The sequence below is a fragment of the Pundamilia nyererei genome, unplaced genomic scaffold (assembly GCF_000239375.1).
Source record: "Pundamilia nyererei isolate P.nyererei 1_Seehausen unplaced genomic scaffold, PunNye1.0 scaffold00007, whole genome shotgun sequence".
Lineage (NCBI taxonomy): Eukaryota > Metazoa > Chordata > Actinopteri > Cichliformes > Cichlidae > Pundamilia > Pundamilia nyererei.
Genome location: NW_005187408.1, coordinates 1,018,252 through 1,037,166, shown reverse-complemented (window position 1 = coordinate 1,037,166; position 18,915 = coordinate 1,018,252). Strand labels below are relative to the sequence as shown.

The 18,915-nt window shown below is 40.8% G+C and overlaps 1 protein-coding gene across 4 annotated transcripts in view; it reads right to left on the bottom strand.

The window, feature by feature from the left end:
• Nucleotides 1-11,937: 11,937 nt before the first annotated feature.
• ctnnd2a (catenin (cadherin-associated protein), delta 2a) overlaps nt 11,938-18,915 on the bottom strand; it is a 255,957-nt gene continuing 248,979 nt past the window's right edge. For 3 of the 4 annotated variants that reach the window (XM_013915545.1, XM_013915542.1, XM_013915546.1), the window contains exons 22-25: nt 18,725-18,851; nt 14,501-14,632; nt 13,963-14,039; nt 11,938-13,109 (exon numbers count right to left, since the gene is read on the bottom strand). In XM_013915545.1, coding sequence (XP_013770999.1) covers nt 12,696-13,109; nt 13,963-14,039; nt 14,501-14,632; nt 18,725-18,851 — 750 coding nt within the window. In that variant the 3' untranslated portion in view covers nt 11,938-12,695. The remainder of the gene's footprint in view (nt 13,110-13,962; nt 14,040-14,500; nt 14,633-18,724; nt 18,852-18,915) is intronic. The other variant, XM_013915547.1, reaches the window with a different exon arrangement.

Sequence of the window (18,915 nt, the reverse complement as noted above, 5' to 3'; positions counted from 1 at the left end):
CACACACACACACACACACACACACACACACACACACACACACACATGCAATCATGTCTCTGACATACATATTTTCTCTCTTGCTCTCTCTCTCTCACTCTCATGCACACACACACACTCACAGTGATGTAGCTCTGTGGGAGCCAGCTGGGTCCTCTGCAGCAGCACTATCACACATGAACAACCAAGGGTTCTGCTCCGCTCTGCAGCATTGACTATTCAATACCTGACATGGTGCCTTATGTTATATCGTGTGAGTGTGTTTGAGACATAGAACCAACCACGGGAGCTTGTACTTAGTTTCATGAGCCCACGGCAGTCACTGTCAGTCTGAAACAGGGTGAAATGTGAAGCGAGAGAGAGAAGAAGCAGAGCAATAGGCACATTGATTACCAATAGCATACTGTGAAGCATTATTGGGCATCACTGCTTTGCGCCCTTTGTTCTAAAGGTTAAGCTCAAGTTTACTTAGGAAACAGTTTTTCTCAGAACAGTCAGCTGCCTCAAGAGTGGTTATGCCCTGAGGTAACTTCATTTTAATGGCAAATGAGACTCCCACATTTCTGTGGTTTGGAGCTATTGATGGAATCTCTTCTGCATGATTAAAATAATTGCAAGCAATTGAAAAATAAACACTTTTGTGTGGAATGGACACGTCTGGGATATTGATTGTTAACCATGCTAACAGCAGTCTGTGGGCTGATCAGTTTAACAGTTTCAGCTGAAATATATCAACAACCATTGCATTGATTGCTTTTTTGCAGACGTTCCGGGACACTTCCAGAAGATTTTTGCCTGAAGCCTTTCCTGCACCTGTTGTTCCATCAGTTTCACTTAAAAAATGGGCTCTTTTTTAGCTTCTTTTAAGCTCCTTTTTTTTAGCCTCAACCTCAGCCTCAACCTTATGCTAGTTGATAATTAAGTAGTTACCATAATAACATGTTGATAAAGGTTACTGTCAGTATGCTACCAAGCTGATGGTGTGTCATACTGATTTCAGCATATCATCTGTGACTTTTTACAGACAGTTTAAATGAATATGTCCTGGCTTCACACACCCAGAGGCAATGAGCTCACCTGTTCCCAGTCACCTCCTCTCTGGCCACCACTTAAGGTGGTAGTTTGTCTTGTTTAAGTTCAGTCTTTGCTGGATTGTTGAACTAACAACAGTTACTAAAGCTGGCTCCCTTGCTTTTTGTTGTTTTGGTCTGCTCATCCATCATAAATTACTTACCTTGATGCTCCTTCTGTGCAGATCATCTGGAGGCTTCTTGTTCTGACAGAGATTCTGACGTAGAATTGCCTCTCTGTCTGGAACCTGCACTTCGTTATCAGAAACCCTTAGATGAACTGTTGTTATCCTTTGTGTTAACAATAAACTTGTGGCCATTACAGAATATTCTTTTTTAGACAACTTGTGTGTAACATATAACTGCTAGATGTCAGTAGAGTGCAGATTGCAGTATTCTTACACCTTCCAATCTAAGTGCATAAGCCTAGCTATGGTAGCTGCTGTAGGACAAACACATTTTAGATCAAACACATTACATTTAGACTGTACCCCCTAACGGCCATTGTCGGCATATTTCTTCTGCTGTTTGTGTAGAAAACATTTTTGTACACACTACATATTAACATTTCACTAGCTGGGACAACATCCTCATTCAGGTCTGACAGCATTTCTAGTAGATAAGTGTTAATTGAGGCTGCGGACACAGAGGCAACTGGCAGGAGTTCCCGGGGTGGACAGATCCTCTGTACTAATGAGAGACAATGAATGAATGAAATGGGAGGGAGGGTTGGACACGAATATGTCTGGATCTGTCTTTGGTGTTTCTTGTCTTGTCACTTCCTGTTTTATTTTGATAGTTGTAGTGTCTTGCTTTAAATTTTACTTCCCCATATCCCCTGATTGCCCTTCTGTGTGGATATATAGTGCTATCCTTCCCCTTTGTCTTTGTCAGTGTCTGTTTCCATGCCCCATGTTTCTTGCAGTTGCATTTACTTTATGCTTTAATTTGTGATTCCCTGCTAGGTGTTGTGTTTCACTTTAAATGTGTTGTATTTCATTTTAAGTAAATAAATGAATGGCTCACCTTTTGTTAATTTTCTGTCTGTATCCCCCGTCTGCATCTTGAATCCTCCACTTCACACTCCACACATTCGGCACAATTTGCAGACTGGGAAAATGTCATAATGTCAACACTTGGCAATACATTAGGAATGAAAAAATGTATATAAACCAATTAAATATTTTGTGGTATTGTATCTCTATAGTCCAAAGTAACCTCAAAAACTCTGGCCGCAGTTCATCTTTAGTGACTGTAGTCTGTCTGTCTGCTGTTTACCTCAGCTGGTCTCCATGTCTATTTACTCTGGAGTTGGTTGTAAAACCTTGTGAAAGAAGTCTGATAGGAACTGATGAGTCAGCGAAACTCATTTCTGTCCAATGACAGCACTACCGAGGTGAGTTGCTGAGGATATCCTGAAATTTTCTGTCGGAAAGCGCTGCTGTTATTGATGCTGTTAGCCTCTGTTAGCTGCTGTTAGCCGGCATTAGTGAAACTGCCTTTGATGTAGATCTAACATTGTTGGACACTTGAGTGAAATGTAAGCCTAACACTGGCCTAATGTAAATGAGGGAGAAAGGAAAGAGCAGAGGTGGAGAAGGACACATGAGAAGGAGATGATTGAAATGTTAAATTATAAATGGTTAACAATAATAGTTTCCAAATGAAAAGTACCATTTAAGGAATAGTATGTATGGTGTGGTCTCTAGCCACATACATCCCACCCACTGTTGTATTCAAGATTCAAGTTTCCGATTTATGAGAACAATATTATGGAAGATGCAGTTACACACCAATCAATGCATATTTATGAGAACAACATTGATTTTCTGTTAAAAAATGACTTACTGTACGTTTTAAATGTTAACAAACTTTTAGATTTTCTGGTAGTTTTTTATTTTATTCTTATATGCAGCTATTACTCATGCACATTGATTTTCACACTCATAAAAACTGGTTTAGTTTTATAATAAATGAACAAGATTACCTACCAAGTAAAAAAAATTAGAGTGTAAAATGTATGTAAGCTGCATAGGAGTCTCAAGGCTTTTAAGTCTGATGAATGCAAAGAGTCACGGTGGTCTGTATTGAAGAGGAAGATGCAGGAATTTTAAATGTATACAGCATCGAATGAGCTTTTGTGGATTTGTTCATGAGGCAACCTTGTATATAATAAAGTTAAGAAAGAAACAAAGCGACGCCATTTAACACAGGCACATCAAAGGCACACACGCATATCAAATGTTTGACCTCTTCATTCACTCTGCACTGCATTTTCTTTACTGTGATGTCTAGTGTAGTTTATCCCCGGAGGTTTGACGTCACTACTGATGTTCCGAGGCTATCTTCAGCTATATTAATAAACACTGCTCAGCGTAAGTGCCCTGAGAAAGACTTTTTTGGCAAGCATCAAATTGAAGCATCCTGCCTCTTCCCACAGGTGCAAATGAACCATGATAACACCCATGTCAAATGGGAGAGAACATCTTGCTGTGGGGAGGCTTCCTGACATTTCTTATTTCTGTTGCTTAGCTGGTAGATGCAGCAGAATTTACAACAGCAGGGAAAATGAAAAATGAGAGGTACATATCCTTGATTCAAATAAATAGGGATTTCAAAAAGTCCTCTAGAGCCCTGTTTGTCTGCGAAATCCTGTTTGGCTGCTTTTCTCCTCTTCTGGAGTGTACTTATCTGAGTCCTCTCTAATTTTGCCTCCAAAATAACCAGCAACACTCCTTAACCCTCTTTCTCTTCACCACCACAGCAGCTTTTCAGCCTTGTTGCCATAAAAAAGACTCAGTATTTGCTGCTAAGCACTGAATGCAAACCCAGCAGTTAATCAGTGTGTGGATTGTTATAATGGATTTAGACTTCTACAGTGAGTCTTTGTAGAGCCAGCATTCCTGATTGTGCACGAGTCCTTATATTGAGGCTATACTGATTATTCCTTATATTGAGAAAATGATAAGAAGAAAGTAAAACTCAACTTAAATTATGACAGCAACCATGCAAATGTGGCTTCATCACTTCTTTGGTTCCTATTGCTCCAAATCCCATGTGTGTGGTGTGCGGGGAGAAGCAAGCAATGAGGTTATGAAGCCTTCAAAGTTACTTGTGCATTTGGAGACTAGACATCCTGCTCTGAAGCACATGTTGGTAGACTATTTTGAAAGACAAGACAGTCAGAGTCAGGTGCTAAAGTTTGAAACTTCAGTTAACATCACTGCTTTAAAGGTGTCGTATGTGGCGGCTAATTGTATCGCCGAGCCTTTTGACAGTGGGGAGCAGCTGCAGACGACATTTGTTTTCGGTGAAGCAGCAGCTAGCAAAGTTGGGCACTTTCCTCTCGGAGAACACAGTTAAGAGGCGGCGAGATGAGATAGCAGAAGATGTTGAAAGCCAGCTGTTTGACAGACTCGCTGCATCCCTGTGGTGGATGAGTCTACAGACGTGGAAAACAAAGTGATTTTTATTAGTTTATGTTAGTTACATCAATCAAAATGACTTGTGGGAGGACTCGCTGTGTGCTTTAACTCTGCCAAGAAAATCAACAGGAGAGAAAATCTTAAAGGCCTTGGGTAAATGCATGACTGGTAAAATCAGCTGGGACAGCTGTGTATGTGTGGGCACTGATGGTGCTGTAGCAACGACACTGTCTGGCTTCATCACTCGTGTGAAACAGGTTGCACTGAAATGCGGGTCTATTCATTGTTGCATTCCTTGTGAAGTCTTGGCATGTATGAGACTGTCACTGGAGCCCAACCAGGTGAGTGATGTCATTCAAATATTAAATTTAGTCAAAGCACGTGAACCGAACACACGTTTGTCTGAACGATTTTGCGACAGCATGGATTGACAATGACAGCCACCAGAACAAGGCTCTTTAACAGACTGGATGTTAAAAACACACTGGGCCTGTCACTGACAAACATGGTTTGCATTGATTTTCATGTGGGTTATATACTAGTTAAGGTTGAATTTTTGCTTTAACTAAGCTATATATAGTTTAACATATCTGGTCTGTGGCACTCTTCCCCCTCACTCTCCCCCTTCCGGCAGCTACAGTCCAGTCCATGGAGTCAAAAGGTTTGTAAACCATGCTTCAGTTCAATGCTGATGAATAGGATTGACTGTATTTTATCCTTTAAAAATTTAGCTCTTGAATAATTTCAGATTCACTTCTCACCATTCAGTTTCAGTTCTACAATTCAATTTCAGTTCCAAAATTCAGTTTTTTGGGACTTACATCCGGTTCCGGTTCAAGAGTAGTCGAGCACAGATTAATAGAACTACGTTTTACTAGCGGACCGAAAGTGTTACTGACGGGAATCTAGAAGTTAGCTAAAGAGTTGGGATGCTGTGTAAGACATAAATAAAGCTAAAATACAAAGGTTTGGACACCGTTTTGCAAGTTTCCCTAGGGGTCTCTGCAAGCATACACGGCTCTGAGAGGGTGCAAGATGACAAGTTTGGAATTCTACTAGAAACAGTCGATCATATTTGTTTCGTCAAAGCTGAATCCAAGACAAACTACGCTAAATTAGCGTTTTTAGCTAACAGCTACAATAAGGATAAAAGTTACTGTACGGCTATCATTTGTTAACATGACGCTTATTCTTATACATGTAATACATTTATTACCAACCTGAGAGTTTATCCGCTGGTCATTCAACATGACGAATGACCTCTGAAGTCTTAATTCAGCTCAAGACGCTGTAGATTCCCGTCAGTAACACTTTCGGTCCGCTAGTAAAGCGTAGTTCTATTAATCTGCGCTCGACTACTCTTGAACCGGAACCGGATGTAAGTCCCAAAAAGATGAATTTTGGAACTGAAATTGAATTGTAGAACTGAAGCTGAATGGTGAGAAGTGAATCTGAAATTATTCGAGAGCTAATTTTTTAAAGGATAAAATACAGTTTCAAAGCAAATGAATTCATTTTCAAAATATAAAATTCAATTTCAATTTAGTGATGATCATTTTCAAACCAATAAATTGAATTGAAAATTAGGCTAATTCATATTCAGTTTGTAAAAGCATTTATTCAAGTTACAATTCAGATTCAATCCGAGCAATTCAAATTCGAATTTAACTTATTCAAATTCAGTTTCTGATGGCACAGATTTCTGCCCATAGAAAAGCTAGTGCTGATCCAGTTTTGCTATATAAGCTATGAAAATATGTTCAAAATAACAATCTTTTATTCTGCTTTTGGTGAAAATGGTTACTTGTAAAAACATTCTCTCTGTCTCCAGTTCACTTTAAGTCTACAGAGCTTTACAGATAGCCTTCCATACAGTCTGTGAAAAGTAGCAGATATAAAGTTACGTCACTCCAAAATAAATGTTCCCTTTTGAACAGTAGATTTAACCGCTGTTTAATCTGCTGTATTAACATGTTTCCGGGTATTTTACTCTTCTTCTATTTGGATTCAGTGGTGTGGTCGTTGTATTCAGTTGGTATGCCAGAAGGTGTCAGGATATATATAAACCACAGAACCATTTTACCTTGTGACATGTTCATACCTTTAAAAAAAAAGCTGAGCACTTATAGCATGTGAACTTTAGTTCTGAGCTGTCCTTGTTTGAGCTGCAGGTGTTGCAGACACATTTGACAGATTGCTCAGTGGAACAGAGTTATTTTCAAACATATTTCTTATATTTCACAGGTCTGAAGTTTTCAAGTTTTTCAACACCTGCAGGTGCTGCAACGACTCACATTGTTGTCCATTATTTCCAGTCCAATGTCGACTGGCAGGACCTTGTGCATCTTTCAAGTTCCACCCTTGCTTATCCGTCCTTTACGGATGAGAACGGTGATTTCTCAAGGTTTATCCTTGGCACACAGTGGCACTGTGTACCCACACTTCTCCTTAAACACAAATTGATTTCACACTTAAATCTTCACGGTATAAATCGCAGACCCTCCACCTGCTCCCCACTATAACTGTCTCCTTCTCTTTTTCCTTACATCTCATTTAACCTGCTCTCCTCCACCAAATCTTCCATTACATCCTCCCTGGCTCATGTGTAGACACACACCTGTGATCCTGAGGTGTGTCATGACCGAATGACCAGGGATGCTATAAGGAAGGAAATATAAGGAAAGAATGCTAAGAGACGATGAGTGAAACAGTGAAGGCCGGAGGCATCTGCTGGGTGTTACAGGGCAGTTTCTAGAAAGGCTGTGCGTGGGAAAATTGAGGAGCTATTTTCATGCCACATTAAGTTACACCAGCCTTCCACTACAGGACTTTGCTCAGACAGAGGAGGCTTGCCTCTATTGTGAAGGCTAATAATCAGCGCAATGGAGTTATTACCCAGCACTACATTTCACAGGCCTAACCTAGACAGCATCAAAGAAGGGGAAGAGAGGGAACGTGGGAGGAGGACTAGACATGAATTCCAATGGATTGTAACAAACGCTGCTACCTCCAGCCCAGCCCAGCCTCATTCATTTTATATGCTTCAAGTTCAGCTCAATACAAATTGATATCTGGGTGAATGGGATGAAAGTACTAGGGGTAATGCAAAAATGGCAAAACACAAAACGGGAATTTAATTCCATTACTGCATCTTTGATGTCTGTCCAGTGTCAACAGTGTAACAACAGAGGCTGGTGCTTGTAGGAGCCCCTGCATCTTCATACATCTTTCCATTATTAACACCACTCTAAGCACATTCCACTGCTGTCAGTCTGGGGCAACATCACAGTGAAATATTAAGCCCCCTGCCGTGCCTATCACTGCTCCGTTGTGTAAGTACATTAACTGTACAGCATTTGAAAGGGTCATTATCAGCCAAAGAGTGAAAAGGACTGACATGCAAAGCATTATCATACATGTTCCCACTCAGCAGTCAGTCAAGTTCCCAGTGAATATGTTTGTGTGAGGAGATGATGGTATCAAGATTTTAACAGTGTTGTTTGTCAGGGCCAACAGTAGCAAATGAATTTGAACTTATTGACTTTTTGAATTTATTGTGTTTTGTCGCTGTTGTCTGTGGACCTCTTCCTAAAATACCATAAATTTATTATGTCACTAAAAGATAAATGAAATACCTCCGAATTAATTTGCACCAACTCGGTAATGTTTGCTCCTGATGTACAGAAGTGGAAATATGCTAATGTTGGTGCTTTGTAAATTAAATTAATACTGAGTTTGTGGCATGCAATGTCACAATCTCAATGTGCACTCTTACTATTTTTCTCTCAGATTCATTTAAAATTATAACCTTAAAAACACGTCAGTACCATTTACTATTCAACAAAAAGAATTGTAGCAAAACTTACCATTAATGTCATACTGTTGCTTTATATTCAGAATTTGCGCTATACTGGCAACATAATTACATTTTAAGACCCCTATCAAACTTAAATATTGTCTACAAACCATTTGTAAATAGATTACGAATTAAGCAATAGTGACTCGAGCTATCAGGCTCACATAGAGTAAAATACACCATTAAATACCAATAAAGCCTAATTTCAGTTTATTGATATATTTTCTTTATATTTGGCTGTTGTTGGTCTATTTATCAGGCTAAGAGAATCCCACAGTGAAGCAAATCAGTATGCGCTGAGAAATAATGGCCATTTCAGTGCAAGAAAATATTAATTAAAAAAATCTAAATTGTAAAGCCGTGGGAGGCTTGCAGTGCTTGTTGCTTTTCATGAGTTTTTATTTCCTCTCACAAACTTAGCACAACCTGGTGTGTTTCCCTTTGTCTTAAGGTGAGATAAACTAATATATTCCTATTCCTCTGAAATAAATCTCTCCTTTTTGTCTTCAGAACTGCCTTAATTCATCTTGTCAGAGTTTCAACATTGCTGTGAAACATTGCTCACAGATTTTGGTCCACGTTGACATGATGACGTGAATCTCCCATTCCACCACATCTCAAAGGTGCTCTGTTGGATTGAGATCTGGTGACTGTGGAGGCTATTTGAGTACAATGAACTCATTATCATGCTCAAGAAACTAGTTTGAGATTATTTGAGCGTTGTGACATGTTGTCCTGCTAAAAGTGCAACCAGACAATGAGTCCACTGTGGTCATCATGGGATCGACACGGTAAGCAGCAATACTCAGAGAGGCTATGGTGCGTAAACAATGCTCAGTTGGTACTAAGTGTTCCCATGACTTTATCACCACCAGCAGCTTCGACTGCTGATACAAGGCAGGATGGATGCTTTCATGGTGCCGCAGCAGACTCAGACCAGGGAATGTTTGTGTGACTTGTACCTTTAGTGTCCTTTTCTCAATGCTACAACCCACCTGGCTCAATGTTCAGTACATTGTGTACTCATGTTGTAATGAGTGATTATTGTTGTTACTGTTGCCTTCCAACCAGCTTGAAGCAGTAGGACCTCTTCCATCAGCATCAGCACTTTTGTCCGCTCACTTGATATTTTCTCTCTCTTTTTTGGAGCCATTCTCTGTAACTCTAGAGATGGTTGTGCAGGAAAATCCCAGCAGACCAGCAGTTTGTGAAACACTCAGACTAGGCTGTCTGGCACCAGCATTCAGGCCATATTCAATGTCGCTTTAATCGCCTTTCCACTCCATTCTGATGTGCAGTTTTAACTTCAGCAGGTCATCTCGACTGTGTCTACATGCCTGAATGCACTGAGTTGCTGGCATGTGATTGGCCGATTAGATATATGCGTTAGAGAGCATTTGAACAGACGTACCTAACGAAGAGCCGGGTGAGTGTTTATCACTTATAGTACAATACACTGCAAATACACAGGAACAATAACTTTGTTAAACTGAATAGTAGAAGTTTTGCTTTGATGTTATTTGTGCATTAGAGCTATTAAAAGCAAATATTGGATAGTCAAATCCAAATAGACATTTAAAATGCCCACAGTGGTAAATATATACATATAATTACAGTTTTAATAATAAACAGATATTAATGTTACTGTACATTTTCCCCTTGCCAATTTATATATTTACAGTATTTAAAATCTCCAAAAAGGTATTTGTTCTGTAATAATCATCCCATCTCACTTGACTGAATATGTAATGAATTTAAGTACTTGCTGTTTATATTTATTTATTTTATGAGATCAGATTTTAAAGGCTGCCTCAGATACCACAGAAGGAACACGGGAAGGAAGATATTCCTACATTCTGCTATTGCATCTTCAAAGGCACCTGAAGCCCTTTTGAACAAAACACAGACTGAAGAAAATCACACAAGAATGTGAATTAAACAAAAACACATCAAAGTGTGTCAGCTTAACCCACACATGCACCACATGAGCACTTTTGCCTTGTGAGAAAAATATATCTAATGCACATTTCTGTGAAAAGAAAAAAAAATCATCAAGAGGATCGGAGACCGTGTTGTTTGATTGCAAAGAGTCTTTATTTTTTTCCTTGTGTTCAAGTACGGTCCTCTCTCAGCAGGGTCATCTAAGAAGCATGGACACACAACACACAACTCGCACCAGAGCCTGAGCATCTTCAGGTGGGATTTCTCTTTTTGTCTCGACTGGGGTGGGGGGGTCCCGATCAGCAGTTTCCATGTTTAGGTCAAGTGAACAAGAGTCCTGTTGTACACCACATAATTGTTTTCTCTGCGAACATTTGTTGCATTTAGTGACACTGACATCAGCACATAAAAATTATATATATATTTATATATATATATTTATATTCATATTCATATATTTATAGATTTGTCATTCTATATCAACAATTCCTTCTAGTGATTTTTTCCTTGGTTTTTCATGTTGTAAAACTGGACAAACTGTCGGTAGGAATGCCTTGTTTGGACATTGATTTGTACAGGAACGCTCACACACATACACGCAACAGAGGCATACGCACACTACTACACACATGCATGCATAGATACGCTCGCTCAAGTTTACGTGTACACACAGGCCACACATTCTGTCACATACATGCACATGTACACAAACACACGCGTGCGCACACACGTCAACCCCCCCGCCCACACACACATCCGCATACACACCCACATGTGCTCAGCCAACACGGAGAGGCAGGTCTGTACATCTACGGGAGAGAGACATTACCCATGATTCCCAGCAATAAGTACAGCTTCACCTGATCAAAAACACAAGAAAATAAAAGTTACAAACAGCAGAGTGAGTCGGCCAGTCTACGTCGTCTGTAAACGTCGACAAAAATTTCCTTTTAAAGTCCTCTTGGACTGGTCCACTGTGTGTCAAAGTTTGGCACAAGACCTTTCTCTCTCGTCTTCCTTTGTCTCTACTGTACACTGAGATGTACAATACTGGCGGCTTTCACTGATGTGAAAAAAAAAACTTGAAACAGTTTGGTTTTTTTTTATGCAGAGGTGATGATGACAAACCACTAAAAGTTGACATTGTCAAACATGTCAGATTCCCCAAAGTGAAAAGACAAACCTTTCCAAAGACAGAGAGTGTGCTTTAAACATACACATATAATCTTTAGGCAGTGAAAAAGCACTTTAGTTGACGGGGACTCTGGAACAATGCTGCTCTGCCAAACTGATGCTTTGGCAGCTTTGAACTGCTCTTTACTGTGTCCATGACAAAATTCACTCGACGGAGAGAGAAAAACACAAATATCGCAGTGCTTCCTCTCTTCCTGGGAAAGGAAAGGGGGGGCAAAACAAAAGTGTCTGCTGACACCCATCCTGATGATGTCTGTCAGGTCTGATTCTCGTGTTCACATTTCGCTTATTTTTTGTTGCTTTTGATGTTTCAGTCAGCAGTCAGTCATGGAAAATAAATTATGTTTGTATAAGTGGCCCATCAAAAACGTGTAATATACACACTATATCACCTTTTACTGTACACAGAAAATAAAAAGTTTCTTTTTGTTTTGCTGAAAGTGAAAATTTAGAAAAGTACAAATAAAAAAGATGTAAAAGAATGACGACAAAAAAAGAAGTCTCTTGAAGATGACATTCCTTGAACGCAAATTCAGAAGCCTCTGGAGGCGGCAAGGCCATTGCAACAAAAAAGGGGGATAAAAGCAGTGCTACGTTTGTCACTTGGGTGAAATGGTAAACATCCACTTCTTGCTTGTTGCCTGATGTGCTTTCATCTTTTTCTGTGCTTTTATTCTTCCTGACCTCTTCAAGAACCCTCATGCCATCTTTGTCTCTCATCTCCTCCTTAGGTCAGACAGCTCTTTGCTCCTACAGAGTAAGAACGCTCCCTCAACTGCTGCTTATTTCTTTATCCTAGCGCCCTCTTCTTCTCTCTTGACATCTGCATACTCTATCCGTCTGGTCATTTTCTCTCTTTTTATATTCTGTTTCCTACTCTTAGCTCAAACTGTCAAACACACTTTGTCATATCTACTTCCACTAGCTCCACTCATTGGTGAAATGGAGCTGACTTTAAAGAAATAAACTGGTCTGGAAAAAAAAGTTCACATGCACATGCAGTCTCTCTTTGTTGCTCGACCTGACTTTACTTCCTATCCCCATCCAGCCCTGCTATCCCACTTATTTTAGAGAACATAAATTTCCTGCCACTGGCTACAAGATCGCTTTCAAAATACCACGTATAATCACTGCTGATGTCTTGCAAAAATAATCCCTTTCACACAAGCACACACAGACTCTTTCTTGCCCCCCAACACTGTAGTCTAACTAGACCCAGGAGTCAGGTGAGGCCGGATAGTGGCTGGTCTCGTAGTTTAGTTCGCTGTATGGCCGAGAGGCCGAGTAGAAGTCTACGTAGTTGCCGGTTGATTTGAGGCCCAGATGCATGCGCAGATCTTCCCGCGGGTCCCTGGGTGGTCCGGTGGAGATTGGAGGTTGCTGGGGTGGGGCCTGAGGCTGGGCCTGAGCCTGGACCGGTGGCTGTGGCTGGGGTGGCGGTGGTCCTTGGTCCTCGTAGTAGGCCTCGTCAAAGCTCCGGCTCTGGCTGTGAGGTGGAGGCTGCGGTGGCTGAGGCTGGGGGAAGGAGGGAGGGGGAGGGTAGGGGTCGTAGTCTTTTAGCACGGCTGCTGACGGACTGTCCAGCTGGGGCTGAGGGGGCACGATGCAGGGCTGGGCTGGACCCTGGCGGGGAGTGGTTGAAGTGAAAGAGTGGTAGGTGGGGGGGTGAGGTGCAGCAAGGAAAAGAATGGAGAGTCAAAGACATGTGGGTAACGGGAGGAAAGGTGGGAGTGGAAGAAAAGGGGAGAGAGATAAAGAGGGAGCGATGGAAAGGAGAGTGACAGGTAAGAGTGAACACAAGGGACAAAAGGTTTTGAAAGGCAGGCTGTATGGGTAAAGAGCTCAGAAAGGAATCAGTGGGGAAGGGGCTCATGCTGTGAATTCTCTATTACATGCAGGCGTCGAAGGCGGCAATGCATCTCTAACACTATAACACTATAACTCGCACAGGCCAGTTGTGTGCGTGTGTCTGTGTGTGTGAGCGCACGCGTGTGCAGCCGCGTGAAGAAAACGTGTTTACATGTTTAACTGCCAGTGTTAAAAGTTCGTACCCGTACAAATGAACTTATACTTTAATTAGAAACTTATAAGTGATGAAGAAATCGGGCCAAAATTTCAAAGTCAATGGCTCTGATGCCTTTTATTTCCCTTCCCTCGGTACCAGCAGAGTCATTTACCAAGAGCAAATAATTAGTGCAATCAACTGAGGTAATGACTTTAATTGCCAGTCGGGTGTGGTTTCAGGTTGCAGTCGTTTGATACTGCTTGAGCTGAGGGTGTGCCTCCATCGCACACTCTGCCAGCACATCTCTTATCACACTGGGACACCTTTTGTGTGCATATATTTGTGCGTTTTCTATCCTGCTGCTATCTCTGTTAAAAAACCCCTGAAATGCATGCACTGCTAAAACGCTGTGGTGGTGTATTGCTACATATGCATATAGAAAAGTGGATTCACAGAGCAGCATTAACTCACCTGGTTTTGCTTGATATCATCGCTGGCAGTCAGGTAAGAGTTTCGGAACAGTGTAGATGTCCCACAGGAAATTTGAACTTGATGGATAAAATAAAAATAAAAATTATACCACTTTTTCAATTAATGACAAAAATAGCTACTAATAATACCTATCAGATATCTGACAATAACTTATGAGAGTTTCAAAGCTCTGGCTCTGGCTGTGATACTTGTCACATAAAGAATTTATCATAAGAGAAAGAGATGGAAAAAATAGAAAACATTAAAAAATAGAAAATAAATAAATAGACATTAAGGGAGCGTGGAAGCTAATAGAGTGAAGAGATAACAAGAAGGCACGGGAAGAAAGAAACTGGAAAGGAAGACAGGAGAAGATTGAGAAGAATCAAAGTGTGTGAGAAGAGAAATGGTGTGAAGCTGAAAAAAGGCAGATAAGTGAAAGAGGAAATAGGGAATGAATATAGAGGAGAAGGAAAGATAAAGAGGGGGATAAAATAGAATCATTTAATTCATCTCCATCACACACACATACACACACCTGCCATGCCGTCTTTCCGGGATGTGTGCTCTCCTTTGTTGCTATGGAAACCGGCGTTGGTTGCCGTGGAATCGTAGTCCATCTTGCGTTCCTTCAGACTCATCATCTCTCTGGGGGAGGCTGGGGCGCTCGCTACACACACACACACACACACACGCGCGCGCGCACACACAAAATAATGAGCAATAAACCCAGAACAGCATGAGCCTTCACACTCTGCGTGCTTACACTGGTGTGTCTGTGCGTCTTGGTCTTTTTCAAGGTGCACAGTCATTATTCATCATTTAACTTGTCAGCAGAAAGGGTCACCTCCAGCATGTTAGACGACTTCTGGGAATTCTCACACACAGACGCACACAAACATACACATGGACGCTTTGGACAGTTTACTTAATAGTTTTATGTCTTTTCTTCTCTTCTTTATGTGTTTAAAGTTCATGTTAAATATCCAGCTATCTAACAAGCCAACAAGTCAGATCAACTTTGCTTGTAGTGCATTACAAAAGTGACCATTGATCATTACACCCTCGCACAAACAGGTCTTGTATTTCTTTAATTTTCTTGGTGCCTCAACTTAAACAATCTCCATGACTGGCTGCAAAATCTTGCACATAACAACAAAATAAATGGAGGTGCTAGTACCATCGAATGCATGCACAAGTCCATGCCATGCTAAAAGCATTACATTTAAAAGACAGCAGTGATTAATCTGACTGATCAAAGATTGCCAAATCATAGTTATATACTGCAGTGCAGTTTTCAGCAGTTTTAATGAGATTAAGTACATGTTTACTGACAGCACTCACCGTGTTCCCTGTATGCTTTTAAACATTTTAATCGCATTTTAAACGGGATGTTATTTAACCCGATTAAATGGACACTGTTCTAACAGTTTTTCATGCAAAACATAACAACAGTTAAATTGTTATTGCCTTTTTGTGCTTGTGTACTAAGTAGTATTAATGAACTCAATTGCAGCAGTGTTAAAATACTGAAACTAAATGGAGGAGTTTAGCTGCTAGTTTATTGGTTATCGTGACAACAAAGACATTTATGAGTGGCCTCATGCCAATATGCAGTCCTATTTGTGTGTTTTCCAACTCTGCTGCACTGCTAACTTCACAGTAGGGCTATGCTTTCTTTGGAGATACTATCAAGTTTCAAACCTATTTAGGATCTCCACACCTCCACACATAATGTTTCTGTTTGTGACTGTGTGGATTTGGACAATTATGCATGTGTACATATCTGTCCAAAGACATGCAGTTTGTGGGGATAGGTTAATTGGCCATCGGTGTAAATGTGGGAGTGAATGTGAGCGTGAATGGTTGTCTGTCTCTGTGTTGGCCTTGCGACAGACTGGCGACCTGTCCAGGGTGTACCCCGCTTCTCGCCCTATGACAGCTGGGATAGGCTCCAGCGCCCCCGCGATCTGGAAAAGGATAAGCGGAAGCGAATGGATGGATGGATGGATGGATGCATGCATGCATGTGTGCAGGCGATGACAAACATGGCTCTCATATTGTAGAAATACTGATAATGTCCCAATTTTCTTTTTTAAACACACACATGCAAACTTTTAGCCCATCGCAAGGTAATCCCGTTATAGCATACTTTAAGTGTTTACTCACCACCTCCTATCATAACACTGGAATGCCATAATCCTGCCCACCTGTTTCAGATTGCCTATATAAATATTCTTATAACTAACTCAATGCTTACATACCAACCCAGTATCACAGCAAAGCGTGTAATAGACACGCCGCTCCACTCTGTTCATTTCACGCTTTGCTGGGATACTGGGTTGTACACACATACAGTATACTCCAGGAAATGTGAGTACATTCTAAAAATAAGCTTTTTTGACATGCTCACACTAGTTTTGACATTTATTTAATATCTGTTACACATGCAAATATGCAGCACACACAGACACACACACACACACACACATGTGGAAGTCACCATTCTCAGTCCAATGAGCCATCGGGTAGAAACGCTTTTCATGCTTCTGAATAAAAAGAAAAGCAGATGTAGCCTACTCCAAAAATTAGTGCATAATTGTCTTTGTTCTCTTTGGTTGTTCTATACCACGATTAAAGGTTAGAGAAGAGCAACCTAGGGATGAAAACACTTATGAATATGACTAGCAAATGAAATAAAGGCTTTTAAAGTGATTTTTGGAGAGCCATTGAATTTAAATTCATCTATTTGAATACTAAAGGATGCCCGTTTTTCATCTCGGCTGTTCAATGTTTGACATAAAAAGCGCATTGTACCCTCTTATCTGTTTCCCAGCCTTTTCTGCATTTTGACAAGACATTGTATTACACACGTACACGCGCAAGCACAGAAACGACTCTGAAGAAGGCACATAAACATAATCACTTTGGCTGTGGTGAGCCACGCTTTTATAATGTTTTAACACATTTCATTTTTAATTTTATCATCCAATACCTCTGTAGCAGATTCCATTAAAATAGCAGCTCAAACCTTTTACAGAAACCTCCAGAGACAGTGCCATCGCTGCTGGTTACCTAGGGGACCTGGCTTGTAAATGCTCGATATGACAGCCCGGGAGACAAATTCTATCAGTGCAGAACACAGCAGGACCCTGTGGGGGCCATGACACATGCAAAGGTCTCTCTCTCCTTCTCTTGCAGCCTCTAACCTCCCCTTCTCTTTCATAGTCGTACTACTCTCTTCTCACATCAACTCTTTCACTCCTCTTCTCCCAGCGTACTTGCATACCATCATTACTCCTTCTGCTTTGATCCATCTCTAAGGAGTCGGACTGCAGTCTGGAGTGTATGCAGAGGAGAGATATAGGAGCATGTGGGTGTGTGTTAGTGTGTGTCTGTGTGTTTGAGAGCACACTGAGGTGGCCTGTAAAGAGTGAGAGATCAGAGGGAGAGGTGAGAAGAAAGCAGGATTACTGCAAAGAGGAGGAGGAGAGTGAAACGGGTGAATGAGAAGGGGTGGACAAGCTCAAAGGCAAAGGGGGAGGCATTGTGTGTAGACAGAGGAGGAGCAGAAGAGAAAGATGGGAGTCATGGCTCAATTTACCCCTGCTGATCCACTGTACAACAGACATCCACAAATTTCTCTATGCACTATAATCTCAAAACTTCTTATTTTCAATGTCGCTGGCTAAAGTCAAATCCCCAGCCTTCTTCACTTCCTCCTCCCTGCATTAACCATCCCTCAATCCCTAATTCTTCTTGCCTTCTTGCTTTTTCTCTCTCTATCTCCCTCCGTGTTTATCTCATCCCTCCTTCTTTTCCTCCTCACACACAAAAACACACATTTTATTTCTCTCTCTCACTCCCACTGTCTTCCTCTGTTAGCAGGGTCCTTGAAGACCTCTCTAAGCCAGGAGGAAGGAAAAGTACTTTTCTGCCTCATCAGCTTGCTAAGCCCAGTGTGGTGAAAGAACAGCTAAAGGCTCTTGAACCACCGATGCTAACAGCTAATGCTAATGTGCCCTTTGCAAAGCATGAAGGCCAGTGGGCTCAAGCTATGGGCTAATGATAATCATATTTTGTAGCATAAGCCTGTAATGCTATGAGCTATTTAGCGGTGGTATAATGACTGATCGCATCCGCACATGTTAATGTAGATGACTAATGTCTAAATTAGATTCTCTGTGTACTGTACCACAGATGTAACCCTTTATTCAACTGATTTTCTGTAACCACTTGTCAAAAGAGTAAAATTCAGTAAAGCCTTAAATTTTAATATATGCTTGTTTTTACAAACAAAATCCTGCCTTATTTTGATAATCATACCAAGTCTTTAAAGACAATTTATACCAACTGGAAAAGATGCTGACTGCTTTCTTAAAAATTCAAGTGCAGCTTGCAGGCTTAAAGAAATAAAGAAAATAAAATTATTAATAAAATATTATTTGCTATAACCTTGGCTTGAATATTGTTTCCCCAATTATTTAGCTGACTGCCTGTGATAAAAGAAAGACAAAAAGAAACAAAACAAACTGTATTTCAGTATTTTTTTGTTTCAGAAAACAAAGATTTTTTCAGTTTGATGATGTGCACCATCACAAGACCCATACCCTGTTTGGCCATGAGATATTTAACTAACCACACAACTAAGTGAAACATTTTTTAGATATGAGGTCTTAATCTTGGCTGTTAAGAGATACACAAGAATGAATGAAAACACGTATGCATAGCATCTGTATAGGGAGTGCCACGGGTTTCTCACCAGAGCGGTTATTTGGAGATGTCCTTACAGGAGAGACCGAGGGAGTTCGCGAGGAAGAATAGGGCCTCTGCCGGTCTCTTTCTATTGTTGAGGCAGAGCCCACAAAGTGATACTGGGAGTAGCCATCCTGTAAAACAAAACAAGGAAGAAGCTTGTTATCACCTGTGATAAGTAACTGCACAAATACATAA